The following is a 14,553-nucleotide window of genomic DNA, read 5'->3' as shown; positions in this document are numbered from 1 at the left end:
GGACAGGAAGGCTGGGGACCAGGCTCCGGCTGTCATGGGCATCACAGGGCCTGTGGGGACAGGGGACTCTCCCAGAGGAGAAGGCAGTGGGTGAGGCTATAGGTCATGGTCAGGTGAGGGGTGGACACATGGGGGACGGGGGCTGGGGGATGGATGGGTGGACGGATGGACAGACAGATGGACGGATGGACGGATGGACAGACGGGCGGGTGGACAGATGGATGAGTGGATGGACGGATGGATGGATGAGAGGATGGGCAGACAGATGGAGGAATGGATGGGTGGACAGATGAGTGGATGGACATATGGACGGATAGGAGGACACTTGGGTGGACGGCTGGAGGAATGGACAGAAGGGACGGAAGGACGGCTGAGGAGATGGACGGACAGACAGGGGCCCTGTGGAGAGACCCCTGTGTGGCTGCAGGTGGTGGATCCGGGCGGGGGCCGTGCTCGGGGACAGTGGGCATGTTGTGCCGTCGCGTCCACCCACAGGAGACACCGTGGGAACTTCTCCTCGAGGACATTTCAGACAAGGCCCTGGGCCGACAGGCCACCAGGAGCCTCAGCAGAAGGCAGAGTGGAACGTGAGGGGACTTCTCTCTGGGGGGGACCTCCCTCTGGTCAGTGAGCCCATGGAGGCCCACGTGGCCTTGGACGGTGGCCAGCCTCCATCACCAGCGTATTCAGTCTGAGGCCAGGCAGCTCCTGCCTCTTGGGTCGTGGCTCTGGTGCCTGGTGAAGTCCCTCTGGTGACGAGGAGGGAGGACCAGGGTCCCCAGACCCCGAGGACGGGGCCCTTCTAGAACCTTCTCTGGCTCTCAGAGGGAAGCTCCCTCCCTGGCCCTGGGACAGAGCAGCCCGCAGCTGCTGGTCCCCGCGTGGGACAGAGGCCGGGCCTGAGGATGTTCCCATCCTGGGCAGGGGGCAGGGGACCTGGGCCAGCAAGGCCTGACCGTGCTGGGGGCAGCTGGCCGCCCTGTCCTGTTTCCTGGGCCGAGTGGCCCCGGGTCCTGGACGGCTCGGCTGTGGGTGAGCGAGGCCACCTGCCCTCCTGGGACCCTGCTGGGGGCTGTGGGTGGGAGGCGGGGCCGTGTGACCTGGGCCTCGGCAGCCGTGAGTCACCGTCCCCAGGGGCTCAGCCTGGGAAGCCCCGCTTCCTGCCCTGAGCCGGGCGCAGCTGTCTGGGTGGCGGCCGGGGACAGCAGCTGGGCCCCTCTGGAAGGGCCCCGACCCTCGCTGTCCCCCGGCCCAGGCCCGGCCTAGGGAGTTGGCACATGCGCTGTCCCTGACCGTCCCTCAGAGCCACTGCTGGTTCTCATTTACGCCGTCACTTTGTGGGCATTGGTGTCCCCACGTGTGAGATGGAGCTGATAAAACCCCAGTCCTGTCCCCACCTGTCCCCAGTGGCCAGTGGGGAAGCCGGAGTGGGAGAGGGACCTGCCACCACCAGAGTCACAGAGTGACACGGCTGGGACTGGACTTCATCTCCTTAGTCCCGAGGGGACCCTCAGAGCGGCTGGTCCCCGGGGGGTGGCCCTGATTCTCTGTCCCTCCTGTCTCATGGCCCTGGAGCCGCCTGTCAGAGCCACGGTCACCGCCCGGCCCGGCCAGCTCCTGGGGCAGTCATGGGCGGGTGTTGGGTTCGGGCCTCTGGGGACAGGGGAGGATGTGGCCCGCCCCTGCCGGCTCCCTGCCGTCACGTCACCGTGGACGCCCCTCGCGTCCCGCCCTCCAAGTGACTCACGGCTGCCTGGCCCCCGGCCACCCTGGGTCTTGGCAGGAGGCGGCTGCGACGCTGAGCAGAAGCCACGGGTGTGAGGGACGCTCAGCTGGGAGGGACCGGAGCAGCCGGACGGGACCAGGCACAGAGGCCGGCCCGGGGACAGCACCGCCGCTGGCTGGACCTGCCCTGGCCCGTGAGAGCCAGGGCCCTCCCAGCTCTGGGGCCTCTGTTTCTTCTTGCGACCATGAAGAAGGAAGTGACCTGACTCAAGAAGAGAGCCAGCCCCTGGCCCCGAGGGCAGCTGGGCTTGGGGGACCGGGACCGCCACCCCCCGGGCCACCGACATCCCCGCCAAGCCAGGCATGAAGGGTGGTGGCAGTGCTGTGTGGAGCCTCATGTGGAAGTTCTGCATCTCCGTGAGGACCCTCAGGTACCAGGGGACGTGTGTGGAGGTGGCCCTGCCATCCTGGGTTGTGTGGCTGCTGGAGTTGGGCAGAGAGCAGAGATGGAGTGCAGGCGAGGCTGCATCCAGCACCCTCGAGGAAGCTGGGGGGTGTCTAGCAGGCATGGAGGGAGGAGCAGGGAGCAGGGGTCAGGAGTGTGCTGGCCTGGGGCTGGGGCCCAGTGTGGCCTCCAGGGCAGGCGCAGGGTATGCAAGACCCGTAACACGTCATCCACGGCGGACTCAGCTGTGTGACTCTGACCCTGCTTCCCAACCTCTCTGAGTTTCTTGGGCCTCATTGAAGCAGGGCTCACACTCCTTCCTTGAGCACATAGTACAGTGGCCCCTTGTGACCGTGGACACTGTCACCACGGCTGAGAACTCGGTCCTGAGCCAGGCACCAGGCCACTCAGGTTTAACACTGGTCATGAGTCGCTGTGCCCCTCGGCTGGAGGTGCTCTTAGGACTCGGGTGACACTTGAAAGAGCAGGACCTGGCACCTGCCAGCTCCGGGGAGTGTCAGATGTGATCACCGATGGTCACCCTACCCTCTCCCCTGGGGCTGCCAGGGAGCGGGCAGGGGACCAGGAGGGCGGCCAGCGCTCCCCGGGGCCCTGGGGGGACAGCTGGGCTTGCTCTAGCCCTGCGGCTGCAGGAGGACGGAGCCAGGGGACAGGAAGCCACGGGACCGAGGCCAGGCCCGGGGCCTCCGCTGCAAGGGCGTCACCTGCCACCGTGATTTGCATGCAGGCTAGGAGGGTGCTACTGTTTGGAAAGTGTCAAATGGTGACAGCACCCAGGGCACCTGCTGCCCTTAGAGGGCTGTTTCTCAGGGCGAGGGACTGAGACGTCCTCCGCATCTGGTCTGTAAACTAGAGGCCCCCTCCCTTCCCTTCTTCTCCCTTTCTCCTTCCTTCCTCTTGAACCTATCTGTGACAGCTGACAGGAAACGCCTACAGCAAGATGATCAATCAGCCAACAGGCCGGGTGCCGCAGTGGCCCACGCCTGGGACCCCAGTAGCTTGGGAGGCTGGGGCAGGAGGATCGCAAGGTGGAGGCCAGCCTCTGCAATTTAGCAAAGGCCCTGAGCAGCTCAGTGAGACCCTGTCTCTAAATAAAGTAATAACAAGGGCTGGGGAGGGGGCTCAGGGGTGAAGCACCTCTGGGTTCAGTCCCTGGTACCAAAATAATAATAATAATAACAATAATAATTGGGACCAGGAGAAGGACCTTCAAAATAGGACATCGTGATCTGGGATGTAATAATATCGATGATGGTGACAACAGTAACAATAATGACGGTGATGATGATGATGATGATGATAAGTGCACATGGGCAGGGTCCTGAGGTCTTTCTGTTGAGGCAAAAATCGCTGAGTTTCCTGGTAGCCAAAGGGAAAGGGGAAATGCAGCTGCACAACCCACTGTCCCTCACTAAGAACCAGAGTCACGGGGCCACTGTTGTCTCTGCTGTTCGCTGAGGGTGTCGGGGGCTTGGGACGGGAGCAGGGCAGACATGAGGACTGGGGTACCCTTTAGGACGGGCGCCGGCTGGCTGTGGGGATGTAGAGTGGCGGTGGGTCAGTGGCTGCCTGGCCCCGGGATGGACCTCCTTGTGCGGGGACTTGGAGGCCGGGCCAGGCAGGGGCCAGACTCTCCTTTCCCAGGGACGCGGCTGGATCTTCCTGCATCTCCTTATCCTGAGGTTTGGGGTTGGTGACTAGAAACCCCCGGGCAGTGGCCAAGGGGGAGCCCTGTCCCTTCTGAGTCCCTGACTGGCCCTGGTGGCCTTGGGGAGGGGGTGGCAGCCCAGTACCCTCCGCGCCTCGGTTTCCTCATCTGTTCAATGGGGACAACTCTGCCTGACCTGGTGGGGCTTGGAGCTGAGCTGCCCGGGGCCTCAGGACGCACCCCCCCAGGTGTCCCCCACCGTGGGTGTCCCCTGCCACAGCCATCCCTGTCCCTGTCCCACTTCCCAGGCGCCTAGCCTCAGGGAGGCTCCCCACCTGCCTTGGGGCTGCCATCCCCCCCAGGCCCATAAAGGCTGGGGCATGGTGCGGGGGTCCCCAGCTCCAGGAGACCCGCCTGCCTGCGCCCTGCCCCTCTGGGGTCCCCACCCGGGACCAGGGCCACTCCCAGCCAGACAGACGGCGGGAGCCGCCCGGAGCCGCGGGGCCAGGGAGACCTGAATCAGCAGATCCAGCCCCGGGCGGGCGGGCGGCGCTGGCGGCGGCCGCGGGGGACACTTTGGAGGCTGCCCCAGGCGCATAGTTTCCCACTTGCGTCTTCGGGTCCCTGCGAGCGGCTCCTGCGCATCTGGAGAGCGAGGTGTGCGGAGCCCCGGCCTCCTCGGCCTCCCTGGCCTCGCCTGCAGCCCAGGAACCCGGGGCCGGGCTCTGGAACCTTGGCTCGGGGCTCTGAGAGGGACCTCAGGGCTCAGAGCCACCTCCTGGCTCAGAGCCGCCCCCTGCACGGAGCCCGGCCCAGCAGCCAGCAACGGTAGGTGGCAGCAGTGTGACCTCAGGCCAGTGGTTCAGCCTCTCTGGGCCGCTTCCTGGCCTGGCTGGGGCGACCCTGCCCTCACCCCTCCTCTATCCCTGAGTCTCCGCAGGGGGTTGGGACAGGGCAGAGTAAATAAGGGGACCAGGGACAGGGCCAGCCTGCGTCTGAAAGCGAGCTCAGCCCTTTTACTGCCCAAGTGACATTTAGGACTAACTGACCCTGCTGTTCACTGTGGTGGTGGCCTCTCTGAGCCTCGGTATCCTCCTCTGTGAACCCGTGGGGGGACGTGTGCTCTCAGAGCCGAAGCCACCTGGGGCAGCCCCCTCCACCTGTCCCCCAGTGTCCTCCCCGGCCGAGTCCCCGGCCAGCAGGGAGCCACCTCGCCTGATGTGATTTTGCAAAAGAAAAATTGTTTTGTGGCCTGACAGCGAAAGGTCTTGGGTCTCCTGGGGACGGGTCCCCGTGTCCCCACCCACTGCGACTCCCAGGGCTCAGCTGAGCAGAGGGTGCCCGACCTTGGCCAGCAGGTCAAGGTCCCCTCCCCCACAGTGGCCACAGCTGGGCAGGAGGGACGGGAGCAGGTGGCCACCAGTTCTGAGAGCTTCCGGGGGACCTTCCTGGGCCATTAGCCACCTGGTGCCCCACAGCGGGCGGCCCAGGGGACGCCCCTGGAACCCGGGGCCCATTTCCTCCCAGCCTCGGGGACCCTGGGGAGCCCTGGGAGGAGTCCCTTCCCACCTGGGGGTGGGGCCCCAGCTCGGCTGTGGCCAGGACTCCCCAGGAAGAAGCCACCAGGTCCCCCCTGCCTCTGCTGGCCATGCCCTGGGCTGCCCTGTCCCTCGTCTAGGATGTGGGGTCCCGGGCAGCACAGGGGCCCCTCTCCCGCTCTGCGCGCTGTCTGCACACTCGCGGTTCCCCTGTGATGCTGCCGGGTCCCTGTCACTGTCCACCCCCACCGCGGCCCTGGGCTCCCCTCCTCCCTCCTGGGGGCTCTGTGGCCGGCTCCGGGTCCCAGGCCAGGGCCTGCTCTTGGGGACTCACTGGGTGCTCCTCCCTCCCACGGAATGGCGGAGGGTGTGGGCACCGTCGCCGGGCACACGGGGAGAGGTGTCCCCAGCTGCCCCGGAGTTAGCTGAGCAGCTACTGGGCGCTGGCCGCTCTGGACCGCCCTGTGGTGTAGCCTGGTGAGCTGGGTCAGGGTTCCTGGAAGTGCTGCCCAGGAGGGACAGGGACAAGAGACAGAAAAGAGACAGGTGACCGGCTTCAGGTGCCAAGATAAAAAGGTTGGGAGCAGTCGGGGCGAGGACACACGCCTGTCATCCCTGCTACTTAGGAGGCTGAGGCAGGAGGATCGCGCGTTCGAGGCCAGCCTCAGCCACTTAGCAAGGCCCTGTCTATAAATAAAATCATAAAAATGGCTGGGGGTGACGCTCAGTGGCAGAGCCCCAGGTCCAGTCCCCCACCAAAGTCAAAGGGAAAGGAGGAGCCACCATCTTGGAGGTGGGAGGGACAGGCAGGTGAGCTGGGGCCTCCTAAGCAAAGGCTCTGAGATGCAAAGGCCCTGGGGTAGAGCTGGCCTGGGGCCCTGGAAGAACATACCAGGAGGAGGTCAGGCAGCTGGAGGCAGGAAGTCCTTGGGGCCAGATCCTGGTGACAGCTTGAAGGGGTGGGGAGGGGGAGGCTGGGCACCCTGCAGAGCAGTCGAGGCCCCTGTGGTTGTCGGGACCCCAGAGGAAATGAGCAGGGGGTGACGGGCCAGGTTCTGAGGCCATTGTGACAGCGGGTGGTGGCCACTGTGCAGATGCGAGGGTGATTGACAGTGGGACTGAGACAGAGACCAGGTTCCTCCTTGGGGGACAGAGAGAAGCCTCCCTGCAGGAGGGGCCTGGGGTGACCTCTGAGAAGGGGCCCTGGGCTGGCCAGGGACAGTGGGGACAGAGCTCCCCAGATGTCCCCCTGCGGAGCCTGGGGCTGGACACGCGCCTGGCCAGAGGGGACGAGGCTGCTCACCCCCTCTGGCCCCTGGCACTTGCTACGCAGGGCGCCCTCTCCAGGGCCACCTGTCCCAAAGCCTCTGTCCTTGGGCTCGCTGGCCCCGAGTGAGGGGGTGGTGACCGTGTGGCCAGTGCCCCAGCTGGGCCCTGGCGCTCCCAACAAAGCCGCTTCCCCGAAACTCGAGTGGCCCCGAAACGCGATCGTCCCCGGGCGCCCGGGTGACCCTGCATTATTCATGTCCCCGACCCAGCGAAGCCATCGGCCACGGGCTGACCACACCGCCACGGCCGCCTTCGCTGCGTCGGGCCAGGACCTGGGGGCCTGGCACCCTGTCCCCGGGGTGTGGCTTCCTGGATGCCGCGGGGCGGGGAGGAAGTTAGGCGACGTCACACCCCAGGACCTGCTGTGGGGAGGGCCACTGTCCCCGTACCCCGGCGGAGCAGTCAGGTCGGGCCCCAGGGCCCCAGGAGACCTCGGCCCCTCCCCTGGACACTGTGAGTACCACCCCGATGGCCCGGGGACCCAGAGACTAGTGGCAGCCAGGGTGAGAGTGCGGGGACTCTGGGGTCCTCCTCTGTCCCCCGAGCTCTCTGGGCCCCTGTGTCCCTGCCTGGTGGCCCAGGGCCTGGGGTCTCCACGGCTGCGAGAAGGGGCGCCTCGGCTGTGGGAGGAAGTGTGTGGCTCCCGGGGCCACCCAGGGCCACCTGGGGCCACCCGGGCTGCGCTCTCGGGCCCTGGAGTTACTCAAACAGGGACTCCTGATGGCACCCATGTCACAGCTGGGCACACTGAGGCCTCTGGGCACAAGGTCACCTTGGCCGCAGGAGCCTGGTGGGTGCCGGCTGCTCCCTGCTCTGTCCCCTCAGCCTGAGTTGGGGACTCGGGGCAGAGAAAATGGTGGCTTTGTCAGGCCTCTCCGGCCCTCTGTCCCCAGGGCCCTGTCCCCGTCTGGCGATGCCCAGTCCACGCCCCACCCCCGCCCCATCATCAGGAGCTTCTGACAACTGACGGCTGCAGTTCTTCATTTCTTTCTGGAATGATCCAGAGTGGAATCTTGAGGATCTGTGGGTTCCCCAGAGACTCAAAGGGACTTGGGGGATAGTCCCTAAGTGGAGCTGGGCCCTGGGACATGCCAGGAGGAAGGGACATCTGCGGCAGGTGTGGCGTGTGAGGAGGAATCGGGCCCAGAGAGGTGCTGTGAGTGGGGACACAGTCCAGGAGTTAGCCGCCTTCAGGAATGGCTAGATCAAGGGGACCAAGTTAGTGGTTTGGACTTCCCCACAGCCACCTCCCGGGTGGACTTTGGTGCTTTCCTTGTGGACCTTCCCGGCTCTGTATCTGGCAGGTAGTGAATGCTCAGAAAACACTCCGCTGTCCCCAGCCCTGTGACCGGCTGGCTGCAGGGGCCAGGCCGAGGTGACCAACACATGGCTGTTGTCTTGAGGCTGCTCCAATGCCCCCAGGAGGTGGGATGGGAAACAGGAAATGACTGCACAGGGCTGTGGGCCTGGGTGGGAGCTCCGAGCCCCAGGGAGCCCAGAGGAGGAACGGAACCTGGACCTGGGTCTCCCTGAAGGCTTCCCCAAGGCTTCCTGGAGGAGGCGGCAGCTGAGCCCTGGGTCAAGTCAGGACCCGCCCACCCCAGGCCGGGCTGCGCCTTGCAGTTCCTGAGTTCAAAGTCAGGGTCTGTGTTCATGGGTGTCGGAATGAGCCCCCGGGTGGGTGAAAGGTGACCCCACAGCTGGGGACGCAGCTCAGTGGCCAAGCACTTGTCTAGATTGCGGGACGCCCCAAGTTCCACCTCCATCCTCAAGAAAAAGCCAGGCATGGTGGCAGGCGCCTGTCACACCAGTGACTGGGGAGGCCTAGGCTGGAGGATTGCAAGTTGGAGGCCAGCCTCAGCTATTTAGCAAGAACCTAAGCCACTCAGCGAGACCCTGTCTCTCAATACAATGCAAAGTAGGGCTGGGGACAGGCCCCTGGGTTCAGTCACTGGTCCCCAAAAACATTTGGAATTTCTGTCGCAACCATTTAGCCAAACAGGCAGCCTCAGCTGTAGCCGTGGGGGAGGAATGAGCACTGAGTGGGCGCCGACTGTGTGCGGGCGCTACCTGGGGTCACTGCGTCAACCCACCCTGCGGAGGAGGAGCCACGGAGATTTCTGGGTTCAGGGCTGAGCCCTGGTCTCGGTGCATCAGGGGACGCGTCTCCCCGACTCCGTGGTCTCTGTCTGCCACGCGGAGGCTGCTGGGTGCCACCCCTCTCGGGGACCTATGGGGAAGTCACCGTCCTCAGGACAGTCGCCTGTCGCAACCCTTCCCAGCAGACGGTTGCCCAGCCTGGGATCGTGCAGTCACCCGAAAGCCACCAGGGCCTGCCAGAGAGCAGAGCAGGCCATGCATGTCACAGCCTGTCACAGCCGGGAGCCCTGGGGGAAGTGGGAAGGCAAAGTCCCCACTCAGAAGTGGCTGGGACCGCCACCTGCCCCCGAGCAGCCACAGGGAGCCAGGGGTCCTGGGTTCTGGGCACTGAGCTGCTCAGGTGCCACCCAGTCTGGGACGAGCCAGGGGAGGCGCGGGCTCAGGACAGGCAGGGTTAACGCCCTGGCGCCGTAGCAACGGCTTAATGAAGGTCCCCAAGTGAAAAGACCTTTCTCAGTTGGAACTTATGCTACTTAAAAATGGTCATTGAAGCCGGGCGTGGTGGCACATGCCTGTAGTCCCAAGAATGAGCCACAACCCGCCTTCTTGATTTTTATATTTTATTTAGAGTTAGAGTCGAGCTGCTCAGGGCCTCGCTGTTGCTGAGGCTGGCCTCCAACTTGTGATCCTCCTGCCTCGGCCTCCCGAGCCACTGGGATGACAGGCGTGGGCCCTGCTCTCCTGTTCTTGATACCCTGTCAGCCACGTTTGTTGTCCTTTAAATCAATAAGAACGTCTCCGTCTGGCCAGGACACAAGTCACACGCTGCACCTGTTATCAATCCTCCTGCCCCCGGGTTTCTGCGGGGAGCTGGGCAGGAGATGGAGAGGGTTGAGGCCCTCAGCCTCCTCCAGAGGAACTCCCCTCCGTGGCCCCCTCAGGCATTTCCGGGGGAATTTCCGGGGGAAGTGGTCAAAGGAAGGTGACCTGTCACCTGGCAACGGGTGAGGTGGGGACCTCACTTCCTCTTTCAGCCCCAGGGGCACACCCCCCTCCTGCCTCCCTGCTGACGTCACAGCCTGCCCCAGTCATCCGGCCACACCCAGGGGACCCAGGCAGTGAGGTGCAGGTGCCTTACTGTCACTGTCACTAACTCGGGGAAGTCCCAGTGCTGGCTCCTGGCTCTGGACGGCCCCTGCGTCTGGCAGGGCCTTGGGTGGGTCACAGGACCACTCTGGACCTTGGTGACCTTGGCCAGTGGCTGTGCTGTTCCTTCAGGGCACATGGAAGACCCTCTGTGAAGTCCCCGGCCGGGCCTCGCGGCTGGGGTCCTTCGTCAGGGGTCTCATGGAGTGGGGGGCTCTGGGCCCCAGGAGGCCGGGTCCAGGACCCGCCATGGACAGGCTGCGACCCTTCTCCCCGGCTCAGGGAGGGCCTCCGGGTCTCTTGTCCGTCTGTCCTCCTTAGCTCCCTGTGACGGCAGCGTGCGTCCTGCTATGTCCCACTCCTGTGGCTGGACCTGCTGTGGGGTGTCCCTGGTCGTGGGTTCCTCTGTGAACATGGGAAAGTGACGTCCATTCACTCCCCTGTCTCTCCCAGTCCCCAGTCCCCTCCCCTCCCTTCCCTCCACTCCTTGCGTCTCATCCAGTGAACTGTTGTCCCCCCCATTGTGGGTCAGCATCCACCTGTCAGAGAGGACACTTGGCCTTTGATTTTGGAGGACTGGCTTATTTTGCTTAGCATGAGAGTCCCCAGCTCTGTCGATTTTCCTACAAATGCCATCATTTCGGTCTTCTTTAGGGCTGAGTAATATTCCACTGTGAATGGACCATAGTTTCTTTATCCATCTGTCCACTGAAGGGCATCTGGGTTGGCTCCAGTTTAGCTGTTGTGAATCGAGCTACTATAAACACTGATGTGGCCGTGTCCCTGTCGGGTGCTGATTTTAAGTCCTCTGGGTATAGACCGAGGCGAGGGACCGCTGGGTCACATGGTGGTTCCATTCCCAGTTTTCTGAGGAGTCTCCATCCTGCCTTCCATGGGGTCTGCGGTCCCCCAGCCATGGATGAGTGGCCTTTCCCCTGCCTCCTTGCCCACACTTATCGTCACTTGTATTCTCGGTGACAGCCACTCTGCCTGGTTGGGATGGGACCTTGGTGTGGTTCTGGCAGCTGCGATGCTGCACGTCCCCTGAGCTGGTGACCGTGGTGTCTCTCCCTCTGCGAGGCGTCCACTCACCCCGTGGCCCGTTTACTGCCTGGGTTGTTGGTTCTGTGCTGTGACGTCCCTGTGGTCGGTCTGAGGTGCTGGGGGAGACTGTCCCCCATCCCGAGGGCTCCCCTCTGTCCTTGATTCTGTCCTTTGCTGTGAAGGAGTCCAGGGTCTCTGCTGGATCCCCAAGGCCCTGGCCTGGCTGGGTCTGGGTCCCCGCAGGCGGGGTGAGCGGTGCGTGTGTTCCCTGTCACTTTTCTTCACGTCCAACGACGCCATGGGTCCTTTTTTGTGTTGGGGCTTTTCTCTGGGGTATGTGTGGCCCTCGGTAGCTATTTCTTTTTTTCTTGTTACCAGGGATTGAACCCAGGGCTGCTTGACCCCTGAGCCCCATCCCCAGCTCTTTTTATTTTTAATTTAGAGACAGGGTCTCGCTGAGTGGCTGAGGTGGAGGCTGAGGCCTCCACCTTGCGATCCTCCTGCCTCAGCCTCCCCAGCCCCTGGGATGACAGGCGAGGCCAGCCAGGCCCGGCTGGAAGTTGACTTTGGATCCTCAGGGGTTGTGACCGCTGGCACAGGAGGCTTCGTACCCCTGGCTGCAATCGCCACATGATGACAGGGAGCCACTGGGAACCACTTCGGGATGAATTTGAAGTTGGTGGATTTTACTTCTCCAGGCGACGTCTGTTTGGGCTTGAGCGACGCCGATGTGTGAAGCGCAGCGTGTGTTTGGCCTCCCGCGGCGGCGGGCAGACATATGGGGTGCAAAATCCTCAGGGCTCCCAGCCTGGGAATCCTGGGAACTCTCAGAGCTGGCGTCTCTGAGCAGCTCTGGGACACATGGGGACCCTGCCGTCGGGGGGCCTCCGGGGACGTCTGTGTGGCTGGTCTGGGCTGGGAGGTGAGCAAGGTGCCCCCCAGACACTGCATCCTCTGCCCTGTCCCCATTCTTGAAACCCGTCACCCACCAGCCCCAGATCCCTTCCCTCCCACCCCGTCTTGGTGACACTCTTCAGAGCTGTGCTGGTGGGCGGCCTGGATGGCCTCTGCTCGGGGCCCTGGGCTGTTTTGCGTTGCTGTAACCAAACGCCCGAGACTGAGTCGTTTATCAAGGAAAGAGGTTCCCCAGGTGGTGGGCGGGGCGCTGGAGTCCAGCACCCGGGGAGGCCGAGGCAGGAGGATCGCCAGTCAAGGCTTGTGGCTTAGCAAGGCCCTGTGTCAAATTAGAACTAATAGAAAGGACTGGCCACGTAGCTCTGTGGTGAGGCACCCCGAATTCATCCCCAAGCATTGCCACAGGGGGACCCGGGGACAGGGTTAGCCAAGCAGCCGGTGCCAACCTCTGTGACCCTCGCCCCTGGTTACTGACCATGAGCTGCGAGGAAAGCCGCCCCATCCAGAGGCTCCAAGCACCCGGGTGGCCTGGCTCAACACCCGCCCTCCAGAGCCTACTGGTCCCCAAGAACTGGGAGCTGCTTGGATTCTTTCTGAGGGCGATGCCCGGTGACCTAATCCTCCTCCTCCTCCTCCTCCTCCTCCTCCTTCTCTCTCCCTCTCCCTCTCCCTCTCTCCCCCTCATACATACTCAGGATTTAATCTAGGGACGCTCCATCCCCGGGCCACATCCCCAGGTCCCCAGACCTCTTTATTGTTTAAGGGAGGTCTTATGAAGTTGTAGAGGCTGGCCTCAAACTCGTGATCCTCCTGCCTCAGCCTCCCAGACACTGGGATGACACATGTGCACCACCAACCTGCTCTCATCATCTTCTAAAACCTCCATCGTCCCTTAGAGGTCCACCACCTCCCGATCCTGTGACATTGGGGATCAAGCGTCCAGAATGGGAATCTCTGGGGTCCAAACCACCCCCAGGCCACCGCAGGCTCTTCCTCAGTCTGTGGTCCCCAGTGGTAAAAGCTGTGAAGCTGTGACTCTCTTTGCTGAGTGGGGACAGAATTTGACTTCCTTATAATCTGGGGTGGCAGGACAGAGATGAGTCCAGGGTCCCGGACGCAGGTCCACTGGGAAGCTGAGAGCTGATGTAGTTGATCCCACACCCACTGACCCTGGTGCAGGAGCCCCCCAACCCCAACTGCACCCAGCACCAGAGAGAGGGATTGGTGCATGGGGGGTTCATGGCTGAGACTCCTGCACATAGTAGATGCTCAGTAAATACTGTGGGATGAATGGACAAATGCACGGATGTCAGATGTGGGCACTGCATCACACTCCAGCCCCTCTGACTGTGTCCCCTCATTTGAGTCCAACAGACATGTGTTGAGAGACTTGTTCACAGCTAGATCATAGGTGTCCATGGATCTATACACGTATGGCTTCCTTAAGAGTCACGAGAATCCCAGTGCCATGGCCCACACCTGTCATCCCAGTGGCTGGGGAGGCTGAGGCAGGAGGATCACAAGGTGGAGGCCAGCCTCAGCCACTTAGCAAGGCCCTCAGCAACTCAGCGAGACCCTGTCTCTAAATAAAATCTAAAAAGGGCTGGGGATGGGGCTCAGGGGTTAGCACCCCTGGGTTCAATCCAGATAGCAAAAAAAAAAAAAAAACATTGGAAGATTTATTTTGAAATAATTTCAATCTCTGGGCAGAGCTGCAAGATCATCCAATGAAAACAAGTCTCTGTCGCCTGCCTTCCACCCAAACTCATCATTAGCAACATTCCACCAAGTTTTCTCTTAAAAACATTTTTTTCTTCGTAGACTGTCTTGAGAGGCCACCAGGAGTGTGCGATGGGTTGACTTTTACCCCTAAATAACCCTTGTGTGCATTTCTCCTGAGATAAGAACAGGCCCGGGCTGGGGGCTGGGGACTGGGGCTAGGGGGTGACAGGCAGACTGGTGGGTGGAGCTCAGAAGCAGATCCCTTGGCTGCCCTGTGTGAGGTCCTGGGTTCCGGCCCCACCTGCAAAAGACACATGAAAAACATGTCATTCCGTTCCCCGGTGTCCCCAGGGCCCGCATTCAGGAGAATCAATGTTTACACAAAACCCAGGTCTAACACTCAGCCGGTATTTTGCCTGTGTCCCCATCACACCCGATCCAAGTCCTTTCACTGCATTCAGTCATCGCGGTTTGGTGAATCTTTATTAAGGTATGACTCACACATTGCAGATCGCACTCGTGGTTTCTAGAATATTTATGGTGTTGTGTGTCCATCACCACAACCGAAACAGGTTTTTTTTGGTCCTGGGGATTAAACCCCAGGGGTACTGATCCCTGAGCCCCGTCCCCAACCCTTTCTATATTTTATTTAGAGATAGAGTCTCGCTGAGTGGCTTAGGAACTCACTAAGTTGCTGAGGCTGGCCTCCAACTAGCAATCCTCCTGCCTCAGCCTCCTGAGCCTCTAGGATTACGGGTGTGGGCCACCCTGCCTGACACCATTTTAATTTAAATCCTTACCATCACCATGTGAAGAAAGTTTGTGGCTGTTTCACTCATTCCTTGACCAATTTCTTAGTCCTTGGCAATCACAGATCATGCGTGTGTGTGTGTGTGTGTGTGTGTGTGTGTGTGTGTGTG

The 14,553-nt window shown here is 62.2% G+C and overlaps 1 protein-coding gene across 6 annotated transcripts in view; it reads left to right on the top strand.

Annotated features, from left to right (window-relative positions):
* The window catches only part of Iqsec1 (IQ motif and Sec7 domain ArfGEF 1), a 122,904-nt gene that overhangs the window by 45,582 nt on the left and 62,769 nt on the right, over positions 1-14,553 (top strand). Inside the window, exon 1 of one of the 6 annotated variants that reach the window (XM_058583732.1) lies at positions 1,780-2,156. The exons of 4 other annotated variants lie outside the window; for them this stretch is intronic. In XM_058583732.1, coding sequence (XP_058439715.1) covers positions 2,089-2,156 — 68 coding nt within the window. In that variant the 5' untranslated portion in view covers positions 1,780-2,088. Of the gene's footprint in view, positions 1-1,779; positions 2,157-7,051; positions 7,160-14,553 lie in introns of those variants that run through there. One more of the 6 variants, XM_046458686.2, reaches the window with a different exon arrangement.

The sequence above is a fragment of the Marmota monax genome, unplaced genomic scaffold (assembly GCF_021218885.2).
Source record: "Marmota monax isolate L192 unplaced genomic scaffold, Marmota_monax_Labrador192_F-V1.1 WCK01_AAM20220418_F8-fsc00370, whole genome shotgun sequence".
NCBI lineage: Eukaryota > Metazoa > Chordata > Mammalia > Rodentia > Sciuridae > Marmota > Marmota monax.
This window is presented reverse-complemented; position numbering and strand designations above follow the sequence as displayed.